The sequence below is a fragment of the Poecilia reticulata genome, linkage group LG3 (genome assembly GCF_000633615.1).
Source record: "Poecilia reticulata strain Guanapo linkage group LG3, Guppy_female_1.0+MT, whole genome shotgun sequence".
In the NCBI taxonomy this organism is placed as follows: Eukaryota; Metazoa; Chordata; class Actinopteri; order Cyprinodontiformes; family Poeciliidae; genus Poecilia; species Poecilia reticulata.
In genome coordinates this window covers 26,546,503-26,561,358 of record NC_024333.1, presented here as the reverse complement: position 1 = coordinate 26,561,358, position 14,856 = coordinate 26,546,503, and the positions used below count along the sequence as shown (strand labels likewise).

Sequence of the window (14,856 nt, the reverse complement as noted above, 5' to 3'; positions counted from 1 at the left end):
AGTTTTTAATGAAAGTGTCCAAAATATCCACAGCAAATGTCATGTTTATTTCAGTCAGCAGAAAAAAAAAATAGCATTTTTTTTGCAAATTAAACAATCAGTTATTTATCTAAAAAAAAAAACAAAAAACGCTTTCATACAAGCAGATGTAGTGTCCACATATAGAGTCACAGTTTTAGCAAAACCACAGTTAGCTTCCAACACAGCTAACAGATTATTGGAATTTTATATGATAGATCATCACAATGTGTTGCATAATATGAAGGCAAAAGTTGCTTTTGAAACTTTGCATTTTGTTTATTTTTTCTTTATTTACCTAACACTCTGGAAATGAAATTTCAATGCTCTGACTGCCTCCAAGAAKGCAGATAACTGTTTATTTATCTAAAAGTAGGATGCAGTCAAATTCATTTTCAAGCATCMCACATGCTAAGGTGAGTGGATCTTCAGCGTTTGCATACTGTTGCCTGCATTTATTGTTGGGTCATTGCTCCATTATTTCAGTGACAGCTCTATGTAAATGATGTATCATGTATGTCAGAGTTTTGAAAGTTGTTATCTCATGAATAAGTTGTTAGTCTCTCTGCTGGAAGCTGAAACTGGGTGTGATGGACCATCCTGTTCTTGGAGAAACTGGTTTCAGCTAGTTCAGAGGGACCACTACTCCTTATCTTAAAATTTCAGTTTTATGACCGACCCCCACCCCGCTTTCAATAAAACCAGTTGGAGCTATGAATCTCCCTCTTTGCAAAGGCTGAAGTGATAATATTCTCTGTTTGGTCCTTTACAWGTGCAGGTTAAAGTATCCTACAACGTATGTGCATGTTTCAGTACTAAATGTGTAGGAGGGCAATGCTATCATCTTTCTATGTTACTTATATACAAGGCATCTGTTGAGATCAACACACTAAGTGAATTTACATTGACAGTGAAAAGTAAACATGATGGTGCTGAGTTAGAACTGTTACTTAAAAAGGTGTTGCTCATTTGAGTGACATCATCTGAGGTGAAACGGTAGTGACAGTGAGCTGAAAAACACTTGTTGAATAAAATCGCCAAGCAGTCCCKGTTGGGCTTAAGCTCATTCAGCTGACAGCAGAAAGTGACTCACTGGATTTTTCACAGKTCAAGCTGATCAGAGTTGACATAAAATCAGAYGGAAATTATAGTGAGAAGTACACATCAGTTGCTGCTTTTATCTAAAGTGACTAAGAACATAAACATCTATTATTTTTGATGGGTAGTTAAATGAAAACAAGAAAACTGAAAAAAAAGATGGCTATTAGCTCTAAGTGGCTCACAATTTAATGTAGATATGCTTAGAATGGGAAGATTTTATGATTTCTGGCTTGAATCAGATACTACTTGTGATTTATGTATTTTCTGTCATCAAAAGAATATTAAGTGCACATTTGTAGAGAAAAAAAAGTTCTTCCTCCCACTAGAGTCATGASAWTTTTGTTTTGTTTAACCTGTAKATCTTCCCTATTGCTTGTCCTCAGAGTTTCAGTTCTCAGGAGACTCTGGGATGCAGGAAAAGCTCAATCTGCATGCCTCGGACTTTGGGCCAACTGTTCATCTTGCTGCAGTACCAGACCCTGGCTCAGCGAATCAAAGTGATGATTCGAAAGGCTGAAAATTTGGTCAAGCTGACACGAATCCCAGGAACTCCAGGTGATGATCCACTTCACACCTAACCAAGAAAAAATGCATGTGTCAGGACACTTTAACTGTGTAAATATCCAAATGCTTWGTTACTTTGTATTGAAGGTTAATGAGAGAAGAAAAAAAAAATTGACTTGCTTAATTTAATGAACATACCAGATCTGACCTTTTTGTATAATATCTAACGRCTTCCATAAAGTCCATTGAGAACATAAATGATAGGCCTTTGAGCTTGATAACAACAAGCTCATAATTATTCATGCTCTTGACAAATCTGGATTTAAAAATTATTTTTATTCACAAAAAAGTTTGTTTCTCATAGAAAATGTGACACAGGTCTTTCAAAAGCTAAAACAATGTAGTATAAATAAATAAAAAAGGTATCTTAGTGATTTAGCTTTGATAATGAACTTCAATTTTTTAAGGTTGAAAGGCTTCAATATAATATTTTCTCCCACTACTGTTTCTTTGTCAGTTTCAAGTTATTGACATTAATTCCAGTCACAAGGAACATTCATTTTAGAGCTAAATCTGCCTGGATGCCTTTAGATTTGGGTTCATTCCCTTAATTGGTAAAGCTAAGATTAACAATACAATTAGTCAGAATGTGTGTCATTCTCCTGCTTAGTCCAGCTGCTGTMAGTTCCTTGTTTGGCGTGTGGCATAATTGAATCAGAAACTGATCAGCCCAGAAGTCATTTCCCCTCCGGTCTATGCCATATCTCGCTGCATCTGATTTTCTGCTGGTTAGGATTGGAGGAAGCAGGAGAATCTGTACAAAGAAAAAATGTTTCACAACATATGGACTAGAGCCRCTGTGTTTTTCTATTATAGCAAATTTAATAAGGTTTCTTAAGTGGATTATCAACAGTGATTATATATTCCAGGTGATGTTGGAGATATGCAAAAGCGGGAGCYACGAGGAAATAAACAAGTTTGTTTAGATTATGTGAGTGTAGCAACGGAAGATTTCTGTAAATAAACATTCACTGCAAATAATAAGATGAATAACTGCATTTGATTACTGTCGAAGAAAACCACTGATAGAAACAATAATCTAATTCATATTTTTAAATAAGTTCTAACATTTAAAAACAATATTTAAATATTGTTTTAATACTGTCTGCCCAAAGAAGATGGACTCCTTTGTTTTATAGTAGTATATGAACAATGCAAGGCTAACAAAAAACTAACAATTTTCCTAAATCAACTCAGRAAAAGTACATCTGAAACTATAAGCATATAAAATAATTCACTAAAAATAATTGAAGACCCATTAGATTCTGTTGAAACACTARCAAACTTTGTACCAGGCACTTCCATCTGCAACTGAATAAAAGATAAAATGTTCTYTAAGTCRTCACATGGAAATGATGAGCCAATCAGAAGCMAATTTTTGTGACAAGAGCACAGAGGAGGAAATATACCCAATTTTGATTTCCATTTGGAGGAACTAGCTTTTAGCTAGATCATATAATCCAGGTAGTGGCCTCAAACCAGCAGGTGAAAATAAAATATTTAACTCAAAGGTCAAATTAAAGATTTGTGTGTCACTAGCTAGCAAAATTAAAATTACCTTTTTTTTAAACAGATCACTATGTTGTCATCAACTTACATCAGGATGGTAAAAAAATTGACACAAAGGAGACCAAAGTGGCCAGTGGACCAAACCCCATCTGGAATGCTCCCTTCCTGTTTGACCTTCCACCTGGTGACATCACCMAGCTGCCGCTGGCTCTYGAATTCATCGTGATGCAGGTTTGAGTTTTTAGACAAATGGAATGTGTGCTTTAAAATTACACTTTTATCRACGAAAGCTGTGATACTCCATCAAGTACCTGAATYWGGATTCATTGTTACAGGGCCGTCTCTACACTAAGAACAGCATTCTGGGGCGCGTACTGATTGGCGSCGATGCTTCAGATGTCGGACAGGAGCACTGGAGGGAAATCTGCGGTCCAGGACARACAGAAACCACCCGCTGGCACGCCATCCRGTCAGATGCAGTGTAGGACTGACTGTATGTAAGAAACGTAGGTGGAGCAGAATCACATTTATCTGTGGGACTATAGAAGGTGAAACACTGATCACACTGGTGTGGTAGGAATGATGCGTTTTTCTAATATACCAGTCATCTCACTCCATCACATTACTGATTATTACGTCACTGTGATTCCTTAATTCTTTAGCATTGTAACAACTTGGATGTACTGTGAAACTTATACTAATGTTGTAGAATTGTTTATTTTGTGCCAAGAAACTACAAATATCAAAGCTTGCTGGACAAAATGGCTAACATGCATGTGTGTAATTTACATCYTTGACAGTGTGTGACTATTTTCTGGCATCTGTAACTGTACCAATGTCCCTCTTTCACACTCTTATATCTATCATTCTGTACAGAGCTGTTAAAATGTAATTGTTATGGTTGGGATGCCTGCTAATTCTTCATCATTTTGTTCTTTACCTGGGGACACATTTTGATTATTTATTTTTTTTAATGRGATTTCAAAGAAACCTCGTACTGTTGRGGTCCTAAAAGGTTTTGATAATGGGAATAATTAAAGATACATAATTACACAGCACATGAAGATCTCTACTCTACAAGTATCTACAGGTTAAATATTTTCACGTTGAAGAAAGGCTCACTGAAAACCAAAATGTCTGACAGCGATTGGATTTGTTTCTTAAATATGAATAGCAAAAATAATTTACAGCAAAAATAAAATAGTAACATAAAAACATAAAACAAAAGTTAGTCCCAGATTACTTATTGCAAAGCTTTTTTAAAAAAATCTTAAGGAAGGACACATTTTTATATGTCAGTACTGCAGTGGGCCAACAGGTGTCAGCAGAACCACCTCTACGCATTTGGAGATTCATTAGAATAGAGACGATGCTCGGTTCTTTTTAATATGACTGCTAAAGAGGTAAATTTGAAAGCGGTGGACATTTTCTGTAAATAAACTTTCTGCATGTCAAGAAGTGTTCAAACATCCTGTTATTATCTAGATGTTTAATTTTGTTTATTTGACAATTTAAAATGAAATAAATATAATTCACAAGAAAGCAAAAGTAGCAAGTTACTAATTTATTGTCATTTCATGTAAATCATTGTCCACTTTATTAGGTACACCTCGCTAATGCTAGGTTGGACCCTGTACTGCCTTCAGAACTGCCTTCATTATTCCTGCCAGAGATTTAACAAGGAGTCAGAAACATGTCTTAGAGAGTTCATATTCACATGACAGTATCATACAGTTCCCGCAGATTTATGTGCTGCACATTCATAATGTACGTCATCCTTGTATTTGTGTCATAACTCATATCTTCCCAGTACATTTTAAAAATTAGCTGTTCATGGTGATGCTGTGAGGAGAATGGGTCTCTGGTAGCGGTCGGTATTGCAACAAATCTGAATAAGCCACTGACTGAAGAATATGACAGTCTCATGATGACATGCTAACAACTCAATATTTGGTCAACCGAGATAATATTCCAGAGTAACATGTTCTGGATGACACTGTAAGTTATTGGCAAACACTGCTAATCCGTCTCATTTGCTTTTGGGATGCTAATCAGCTGTTCTTTGTTGTAAAAAACAATGCATTATTGCCACATTTTAAAAACTGTCTAAAAGCACACAAATAAAATAAAAAAAAAACCTTCCAGCTGCACAACATCCAAAACCAGAGGGAACTTTGTCCAAACATTTAAGGCTTCAACCAAAAAAACATAAAAACTAAGAGATGAAGTCTACAAACGCAAACAATCAGAACTAACTTAAAAGAGGTACTCCAGGCTCTGCCAAGACGAGTGGTGCAATTTAATTTAATAACTGACAAAACCATATTTAGTTATATCAAACATGTTCTCACTAATGAACACCTCCCTATCCATGGATCATTACACAAAACTGCTGTGGTCTTGGCATGAGGCTGTAAAGCRTTTGATACCAACATTCCTCCCTGCTTTGACTCCTCAAATGTTCCCACTCTTCTGTGGGAGACAAACTAAATGAGATGTTGCTGATGCCTCTGCAGTCTTTTGTCTGTGTGGTCCTGCAGCGGGGCTGCTGCTACAATCATTTCAGATCACTCCATCATTTGCTCYGAGGATGAACTTTAAAGTTTCTCRCTGAAAACATCAAAGAAAAGAWCGAGAAAGTTTTCTTTTTAAAAATGTCATGTCGCGCTTCCTTTAGCAGTTGTTTTGTGTGTCTAAATGAAAGCCACAAATATCATAAATCCAAAATGAAAAAGTTATTTTGTCCCTCAGAAGTTCTGTCTCGAGATAAAAAAAAAGAAAAGAAAAATGAAGATCCAATAGGGAATTTAGAAAAAAGCCCGAAGGCTGCATTTACTCTGCTAGACTCAAGAAAATAAACAACATCCAACATCCAGCTATGTCAGGTTCAAATCACAAGAGCAGTCTGTATCTCAGGCCACCACATCATCCACATTGGCTATATTGATCCGTCATCTCACTGAACTCCAACTATTTACTTATTAATTCAAAATGCACAACATGGTAGGAAAAAATGTGTAATTTGGTGGAAGATTGTGCCAAGGATGGAAAAACTATATCTATTTTTAAACATTTATTGTTTGCAAATCTGCAGCTTCTCGGCTTTATTAACTTCTTCTACTCTATACTGCAGGGCACATAAGTGACTCACTCCTTTGTTTAATTTCTCTTTAGAGAGCTTGACATTTTCTGACTGTCAGTGGATCCCTGCTTTCATCTGAAGAGACAGCAGGGTCTTTCTATTCCAGAGAGGGGGGRACATGTTGTTCTCTGTTGTAATGCACAAAATTACATGTCAGACTTCTCCTACAGTCTTAAGTATTTTGTTTGTTGTTGTTTTTGTTTCTCTACCAAAAGAAAAAGACAAGACATAAAAATGTGTTTGGAAGTTTGTCCAAACTAAACTAAATCTTGGCCATTTGATTTTATTTACATTTTGTCACATTAAACCCAAAACAACAGCAGCTGTGATAGCTTTGCAGAGTTTAGAGATGTGSAAAGTCAATTTGTTGCCTTTTGTTTATAGGGATGATAGATTAAAGACAATTGAGTATAAATAAGCAATTTTCTAATTAGYGTCGGTTTACCACCTAAAAGTCCAATAAAACACTAGGAAGTGTGCATTTCCTATGAAAATGCAAGTGTGAATGCTGAATGCTTTTGGTGAAAATGGCAAAAGCATTTGAAGCCAACTGCTTAAGACTTGCAGAAAGGTAAGAAATAGTCCATGCAGTGTGAAAAWCCCACGTAAAAGCCAAAATTAGCAAAAAAAGGTAAAAGTAGCTAAAATACTAATGATAGCATCTATTRTGGTTGGACCATCTTAAAAATKATCTTTTAATCAATGTACTTGTTTCACTTGTCAYTGTTTKTGCTATRATGGCATAATGGAAATGTTACTAACATTTATCCACTATGTATGCACATAAATACTTTCTGAATTGCTTCCATAAATATTTATGTTTATYCTACTAACTGAAAAGGCAGATATTTTATTCAAGACTAACATTAATCTTTGAATCAGTGTTTACTCATACTGCTTTTGAATGCTGACATCTAGTGGATATCAGAGATATAGCATCTATGGACAGGTCATATTCAAAAAATCTGATTATGCATCTGAATCTCATTAGTCAGATTAAAAGTAGCTTTTAAGAACAGTAGCCTTTACGTAGATATCAAATACACTTTTTTAAGCCCACATTTCTCTCTGTATGTGTATAATTAGTCCACAGAATGTTTCACTTAGTGAAATAAGTTATAAAAAGGCTTTTACTTTATTGAATATGACTATACTTGAGACGCATGACTTTGTCGTTAAGTTAGAGATTGCATCAGCTTGAATCAAAATTGGCTACATCTGTGTGTATGCGTCTCTGTGTAAAAGTTTTTAGACAGGGGAAACTGCTAATAGGCATTTCCAGGTGAGCAAGTAATTATTCACATTTGTTCACTTTTGATTTAAAAGACATAGGGAGGCACATATGCATCACTGTGCCCCCTGCTACTGAAAGGTGCAGACCTTTCAGTAGCAGGGGTTTTTACTATCGTATTTGTGTGAAGTCTTGTTGAGATGTTTGAGTGTGTGTGAGTGATTAACTTCGCAGTCAGACTCCACATCTGTAGACCACAGCAGACTTAAAGAGGTTCAGAGAACCACAAGTAAAATCAGTCTTCCTTCTTCCCATTATCAGATGTTTCTGTGACTGTGATAAATGGTTGCTCTGTCATCATCTGGCACGTTTTCACCCTCCCTTCTTAGTGACTCAGGTTGSTGTCGCCCTTGATACTGCAGCCCGGTCAGAGGTCCCGAGTTCAACTGCGCTAGATCAAATGGCAGCCTGATGAAAGTGGACAGAGTGCAACTAAGTTGACCGAGACCGAGGCTGGCAGGTGGAGGAAACATGTAAACATGTTGGCCACTTTTACTCGCGTGGGATTTTAGGGAGCCTTAAGGAATATCCACACATCATTAACAAGGAGCGGTTTTATGTGCTAACTCATTCTCTGTTTTTAAAAATAAACTTTCATTAAATTTATAGTTTCCTCTGCACTATTTGTGCATAGAAAATAGGAGACAAATGCTTAAACTTCACTCTTAYTTMATCCATCCATGATCTATTTCTGCTTGTCCTTGCAGGGCGACGGGGTTGTCGCCTACCTCCAACGGTAGGTATCAATAAATTTTAGCATTCATAAGCATCCAGTTTCCGTTTTCTTTATGCCAAACATGAAGAAACATCCCCAACATTCTTTGGGGATGTTCCTTAAAACGTAATTATCATTGTAGTGCAGCTTTAAAGCAAAATAAACCCTTCAAAAATATTATTTCATAGCCTTTTGCCATTTTGACTTCTAAAAGTAGAATAGGACGATGGAAAAGGCAACAAATCGTTCATGGATGACCCCTGCGGTGCAACCTGTGGGACGGCATGGTGCACGGTTACAGCTGCAGAAATATTCCACAACAGCTGGACTCAGTGTGTTTCTCTGCTCGCTGCGTAAACAATGGGCCAGGCAGCACATAATCAAAAACACATGAGATTCTTTCACCCAAAGCTATTGTTGTGTTTTCTGACAAGCCCATCAGCGTGAAACACATTATCGAACCTCAAAGAATCTTGTGAGATTTTGAGAGCAATGTGAAAGGCTGCCATTAGTGGTGTTTCCACCCCAGGGAATATCAGATGCTTTGAAGACCGCATTTCAATAAAAAAAAAGAACACATTGTGGGCATTTACAGAAGAAATACAARGGCACACCAGAGTGTGACTACAAAGTATTTAGAAAATATTATTTGGGCAGATATTCCCAGACATTTTTGCTTGTGTTGAACATCAGCGTTGTTCTAAGCAATTCACAAACTTTGGAACCGTTTAACGTTACTGTCGTGCAGACCTGGTTCATTTGGCTGCCTTAAGCCCAAATGCTTTGTGGCGCCCCTCCTCCCTGAAAATAAACAACAGTTGAGTATTTGTCAGCAAGTTTCTCTTTAGCTGGTTGTGCAACATTAGGGCTCACAACAGATTTTAAGTGGGATTAATTAGACAAAACATTGAAAGTACAATGAATAACAATGGGGAGTGTTATGCAGAACTAGATCTCCTTTTAAAGTGCTGTTTGACTATGACTTATTTTCTCATCTCTCCTTTTTTCTCTGCTGTTTTCCCATTTGTTTGTTTGATGGAAATCCATAAAAACATCAAAAGATCTGACTTTACAGAGGAAACTGACAGCCAGCCCGTAGGAGAATGAGCATGTGGACAACTTTATCTGATCTATTATTATCAATCGCAAATCTTTAATTATGTGTTTGGTCACCTATGAATACAATGAGGTGCATCAAATTTTACTTATGCGTATCACAATAAAAATGTGATATAAAAGTTTGCATGCCACAGTCTTTAATTTTTATTTGTGACACGAATGAAAACCATGTATTGCTTTTCCTTAAAAATATATRCAAAATGTTGTATTTGTTCTTAATCCTAAAACAAAACTCAAGGCTTTGAAACAACCTTTTTTYACATTGTTTGTCAAGTGCAATTATTATATTTTAAAACAAACTTTTAGCCTAAAGGAAATACAAATTACAACAATAGATTTATTAACTCCTCTTTGTTGGAGTAAATATRCTGTATCTGCAGCTTGTTTGATTAATATATTGTTTCCAAGCTGCTGAATTAAGGCAAACAGCCTGCTGTATATATTTACACAACACTCTGACTCTGCAGACCTTGTCGACTCTGTGTCACTTCATCTCTGCTCGACTGCCAGGGGACAGAAGAAAACAAACAGGCCCAAACCTTTAATACAGGTCAGATGACTATGTGACAATGATGTTAAAGGAAACATTTCAAGTTAGATGGGAGCATTATGTGTTGATTTGGGAGCAGAAAACAAAAGCTCTTCTAACAAAACAGTTCCAGTCTGCGGGAAACAGATATTTTATGATGCAGAGTCCCCCGGTGTTGCTTTGAATTTAAATTAGAATCACAACTTTAAAGGGTTCGTGCAGTTTGACCACAATATGTTTTTTATTTGAAGCATTTGTTCAAACCTGTGACAGGTTTTCTGCCTTMCAAATTAATGTAAAACAAGCAGAGGCKGAATTTCAAAGACAGAAAACTGGATGCCTTGCAAARATTTTCATACCATTTAAGCTTTTTCATATTTCCAGGACAACATTCCATTGTTTTTAAAASATGTTGGAAAGGGCTGAATGTTTAAGGTTGTTATCCTTCAGAAATATGAACCTCCACAGCAGTTTAAAGATCGTCATCACTGTAAAAGAAAAGAGAAGCATCCCAACAGCGTGACGCTGCCATCACTATGTTTGAGTGTTGGGAAGTTATGTTCCAGTTCACACACATCAATAGTTTTTTGCATCATATGGTGTTTTTACATACGGTGGCTTGCATACGGTAGCCGTTAGACATTTCCATTTTGTCGCATTACAGCCACAAACATAAATATATTACATTGGAATTCAATGTGAAAGATCAACACAAAGTGGTTTACAGTTGTGAATTGGAAAGAAAATTATAGAGTTAAACATAGTTTTTACACACAAAAAGTGCAGCATCCAAGGTATTCTGCCACCTGGGTCAATACTTGGTGGAACCTCCTTTTGCTCCAATTACAGCTCACTTAGTCAGTGTATGCAAATAGCTGTTTTAAAATGCAGTATTTCTTCCACTTCATTATTTTTGCACTGGTTTGACTTGGTTTTATCACATAAAATCCCAATAAAACACCCTAAAAGTTTGTGGTTGTATCAAACAGTGTGTGAGAAAGTTCAAGATGCTTTAATTCTAGTGAACTGCTCTGCTAACCAAGTTAGCCAGTGACTATTACCATAACGAAGAGCAGCCTCACAGGAGAAGGATAACATAACATACAGGTCTGTTGAATACAGAAGCACGCATTTTTAACCACATGCACACCCCGTTCTCATCAGAAACTATGTTTATGTTGGAAACTTCACACAACAGCAATCCACACTTGATAATTTTATCTCAGTTTTGCTGACCGGATAATTTTTCTCTGGTTTGTTTGACAAAAGCATGACCTTTTAGTGGTGTTAAATTTAAGTTGGAGTTAAAACAGGGACACAAACAACCACTGATATGAGAAACTGCTATTTTTAAAACTTGGTTTAGAGGCCAAAGCACAGTTTTAAATCAATAAAATGAGCTTTATAAGCCATGTGGTGCTTACCTGCACATATTTGGAATGCAGTTGAAAATGGACACATTTTCCTGATTTGAATCCAAGCTAATTAGCTTTGCTACAAAGAGTGAGCCTTAAAAATAGATCCAGACATTTGGCAACAGTAAAACCAGCCACCTGGAGACTAACTAAATGGACTTTTTGTTTTAAATACACATTAATTCAGATTAAACAGTAACCAGTCAGCCTATTTTTATTGATATAGTAATAATTAATGTTTATTACCAGCCTACTTTCTTTTGTTTATTTTTGAAGATGTGTAATAAACTTCATAGTTTGATTCATTTTAAATAGTAGTATTCCCAAATATATTTTATGAGATTAACTCAATAAAACCATCGCTAATATGAACTGATTCAATCTAATAACTGATTCTAATTAAGCTTAAAATGTTTATGACGACAAAGCTGATGTTCACTGCCGTATAAATGATTAACAAATACAGAAAGTATGAGAACAGAAAACAGTTTAAAAACACACAATTATGTCCCAATAGAGTTTGATGGTCATTATCATAAAATCTTTTTTAGTGTAAGAGATTTTGAGGTTGGTTGGGAGTTTTCTCCTTTCTCACTTCAAAGATATGAGTCATAAAGCAAGTCCTGTTGTAATACAGACTGTGTCTTTTGGGTTTTATCAGCTAAAAGTTACCTTATCAGCTCTGTTTCCCTGCAGCAGACCGGCTGTCGCTCCTCGTCTTATGGTTTTGATTACGAAAATTGAATGGTTTTAATCTATCCCAAACTTGTTTGCTAATGACACAACTTCCTTGTTACTTGCATTCCTCGTTTTAATGTGATGACGGCATTTGCAGAGAACTGTGGAAACAGCCAGAGAACAGAACTAAACATTTGCATGTTRTCGTGGCCCGCACATTGTGTCCCATTCTGCTCCTGGTTAATTTTACCTTTATGATTTTATGTTTCCTCCTATTACCCAACTGCCAATTTTTAACCAGAAAACAGAAACAAAACAACCTCGTTAAARCAAATGCACACATTATGTGTTACCATGTGTTCTTAGTATTTGTTTAAATTGYATTCCATGTGGTGGGCATGCCTACCAGGTTTGACCTGTGACACTGTGGTTACCCGTGCTTAGCTGTCAAGAAAAATATGAGAATCTGCCTTTTATTTGGGTCAGTGATCATGGGAACACTGTTGGTCTGTCTTGTGTTTAGCATGTGGGCTGGTTGCCGTGTAAGTGAAAGGAAACTGTAAAACAACGGGAAGTTTCAAACAAGCACTTTGATTGGTTAAAGACATGCTCCAGCCTTAGTGCTGATCCCTCATAAACATGGTTAGTGTTGCTTAATAAATAAGAAAAAGGAGTTCTTGTCAAGTCCTGTGGTAACTACAAATTCTGAGCTGGTTTGTAAATCTTGGTTTGTAAATCCACTACCACGTTGTGATCTCAGTTGCTATTTGAAAAAAGAAGAAGAAGATGCTGTCTACTTTAGAACAGATTTGGGTTTATTGACCAGATTTAGATTTATTGATTTGCTAAAATGCCCTTTTCTGGAGTTAAATTAAACATGATTTCTTAACTCATTTCATTTTTTTTTTTTTAATTTAGGAATAAATAAGTTTCCTTTGATCTGAGAATGCAATTAAGAATAACTACATAGTATTGTTTCTATAATACATCTGGACAGGAAAAACAGAAAAAAAAGATGTACGAGCACACTAGTCACAGATTATTGCAGCACTTTACCTTGTTTGCGTTGCTCAGCCAYACACATACAGAACACATGGTCACATCGTGTTGCAGAAAGACCTCACATGGGGCATAAGATTTAATGTGCAGCTATAATTGGCTGTTTGTGGGTTTCTCTGATGTGATCAACATCAGATATGTAGGAAGCACTTTTAATTAAATCACAGTGATTTAGCAGTATTGTTGGCAGCACTGTGGACGCTTGAATGTGTGTTGAAATAAAACATTGAATAAGCCTGTATTTGCCATTAAGAGTGCTCTATCAACATTTCCGTGTGTGACTTACTGTCTGTTGTAATATTTCTCCCAGGCCACACAGCTGTGCAGTGCAGTCTGAATTACGACAAAAGGTTTCACATTATCTTCCCAGAGTTTGCAGTTTCAACCAGGGAATTCACACATTTTTCTGGTCGCGTACCCCGCTGCATGTTGGCAACGTGTAGTGAAAAATCGGTCTTGGGAAATGAACTTCAAACATGCAAATTTTTTTATTGTCTTATCTGACTTTTGTCTGCATGTGGTGTAATTTAGCTAACGGGGCATGATTCCGAAAGGAGCATGGCTGTAAACTCAGCAGTAATACACGCTTCAACTATAGTTCAATCAAACCACAGCTGCTGTCAGAAAACGTAAAGTTCTAAGGTCTTACTTAACAACACTACCGAGATACAAAGCAGTGATAAAAACRTGTGTTTTCCTTCCACCTCAAATCTAAAATATTTTTATGGCTCTTTAGTCAGACCGGAGTCAGKCAGCGGGTCTTTGTAAACGTCATAAACCTTGTTAAGCCTGATTGTGCAGAAGAGTAGAGGCTAGTCCTGTTCTTCCAGGCWGTGACCCCGTTGGCTTGCTGATCAGCAGTTTTGAGGATCTGCCCACCGTGCAAAGAAAGGTTGGTCCTCTCCCACAGCTTGTAATCCCTCTCATCCAAGGAGGTCATGGCCGTGTTGGGAAACATTCCAGACGTAGCCACGCTCTCTGCCCCGTTAAACCAATTGTTGAGCACACACAAAGTGGGAGATCTCTCTGGATCATTGGGTGATGGTGCTACAGCAGGGGGGTGCCACCTCTTTGGCCTGACTGGTCAGGGTGTCGAATAGGGTTAACCCCCCTACATCGGTTTGAACAGCTTTGCACTTAAGCCACTTACAACGCCACYCRCACAAYTAATGGAGGTCACACACAGGACGGGATCTGTTTGCTAGAGAGTTGTAAACAGTTTTACAAGTAGTTAAATAGTGCACAGGCTTGTAGCTAATAATTTCATTCCTTTTTGTGCCTAAAATACATCTAAGAAGTATAAAACACCCAGAGCAAGGCACAAGTTAGCTGAGAAGAAAGCCAGAAGACATACATTTTTGGAAGGCTTGTAATATTGCATAATACAAGAATCACACAAGACTAAAGTAGTGACAGCAGGTTAAGTTTCTAGCTCTAATTTTAGTTAATAAAGTTAATATTTACAAACTAATTTATCCAGTGAGGAGGAGAAGTCCAGGAAGAGAAATAGAGAGAGCAGTGGCTTAGAGACACAACAAACCAGCATTGCACAAGAGGTTTTAAAAGCCCAGTCTGTCACTCACAACAGTGGATAATGACAAAAACGGACAATTTAAAACCACAAACTCCTGATAATGCAAGGACTTTTGGAATACTTCCTTTAGCTTCTGCTTTAGTTTGCATGTAGACAAAAAAAGTGTAAAAGAGAAAGAAAAA

At 36.8% G+C, this 14,856-nt stretch overlaps 1 protein-coding gene and 1 long non-coding RNA gene across 3 annotated transcripts in view; one reads left to right on the top strand and one right to left on the bottom strand.

Moving 5' to 3' along the window:
* Window positions 1-5,322, top strand: part of LOC103462615 (synaptotagmin-4) — an 11,186-nt gene extending 5,864 nt beyond the window's left edge. The window contains exons 3-5 of the mRNA XM_008405512.2: window positions 1,503-1,674; window positions 3,257-3,423; window positions 3,528-5,322. Coding sequence (XP_008403734.1) covers window positions 1,503-1,674; window positions 3,257-3,423; window positions 3,528-3,677 — 489 coding nt within the window. The 3' untranslated portion in view covers window positions 3,678-5,322. The remainder of the gene's footprint in view (window positions 1-1,502; window positions 1,675-3,256; window positions 3,424-3,527) is intronic.
* Window positions 1,607-12,416, bottom strand: LOC103462613 (uncharacterized). 2 transcript variants are annotated; one of them, XR_533363.2, is made up of 3 exons: window positions 12,332-12,416; window positions 12,076-12,242; window positions 1,607-1,693 (listed from the first exon to the last, which is right to left on the bottom strand). It is a non-coding gene; the product is annotated as an uncharacterized LOC103462613 (long non-coding RNA). The 2 variants fall into 2 exon arrangements; XR_533362.2 differs by lacking the exon at window positions 1,607-1,693 and adding an exon at window positions 3,599-3,683.
* Between the last annotated feature and the right edge of the window lie 2,440 nt (window positions 12,417-14,856).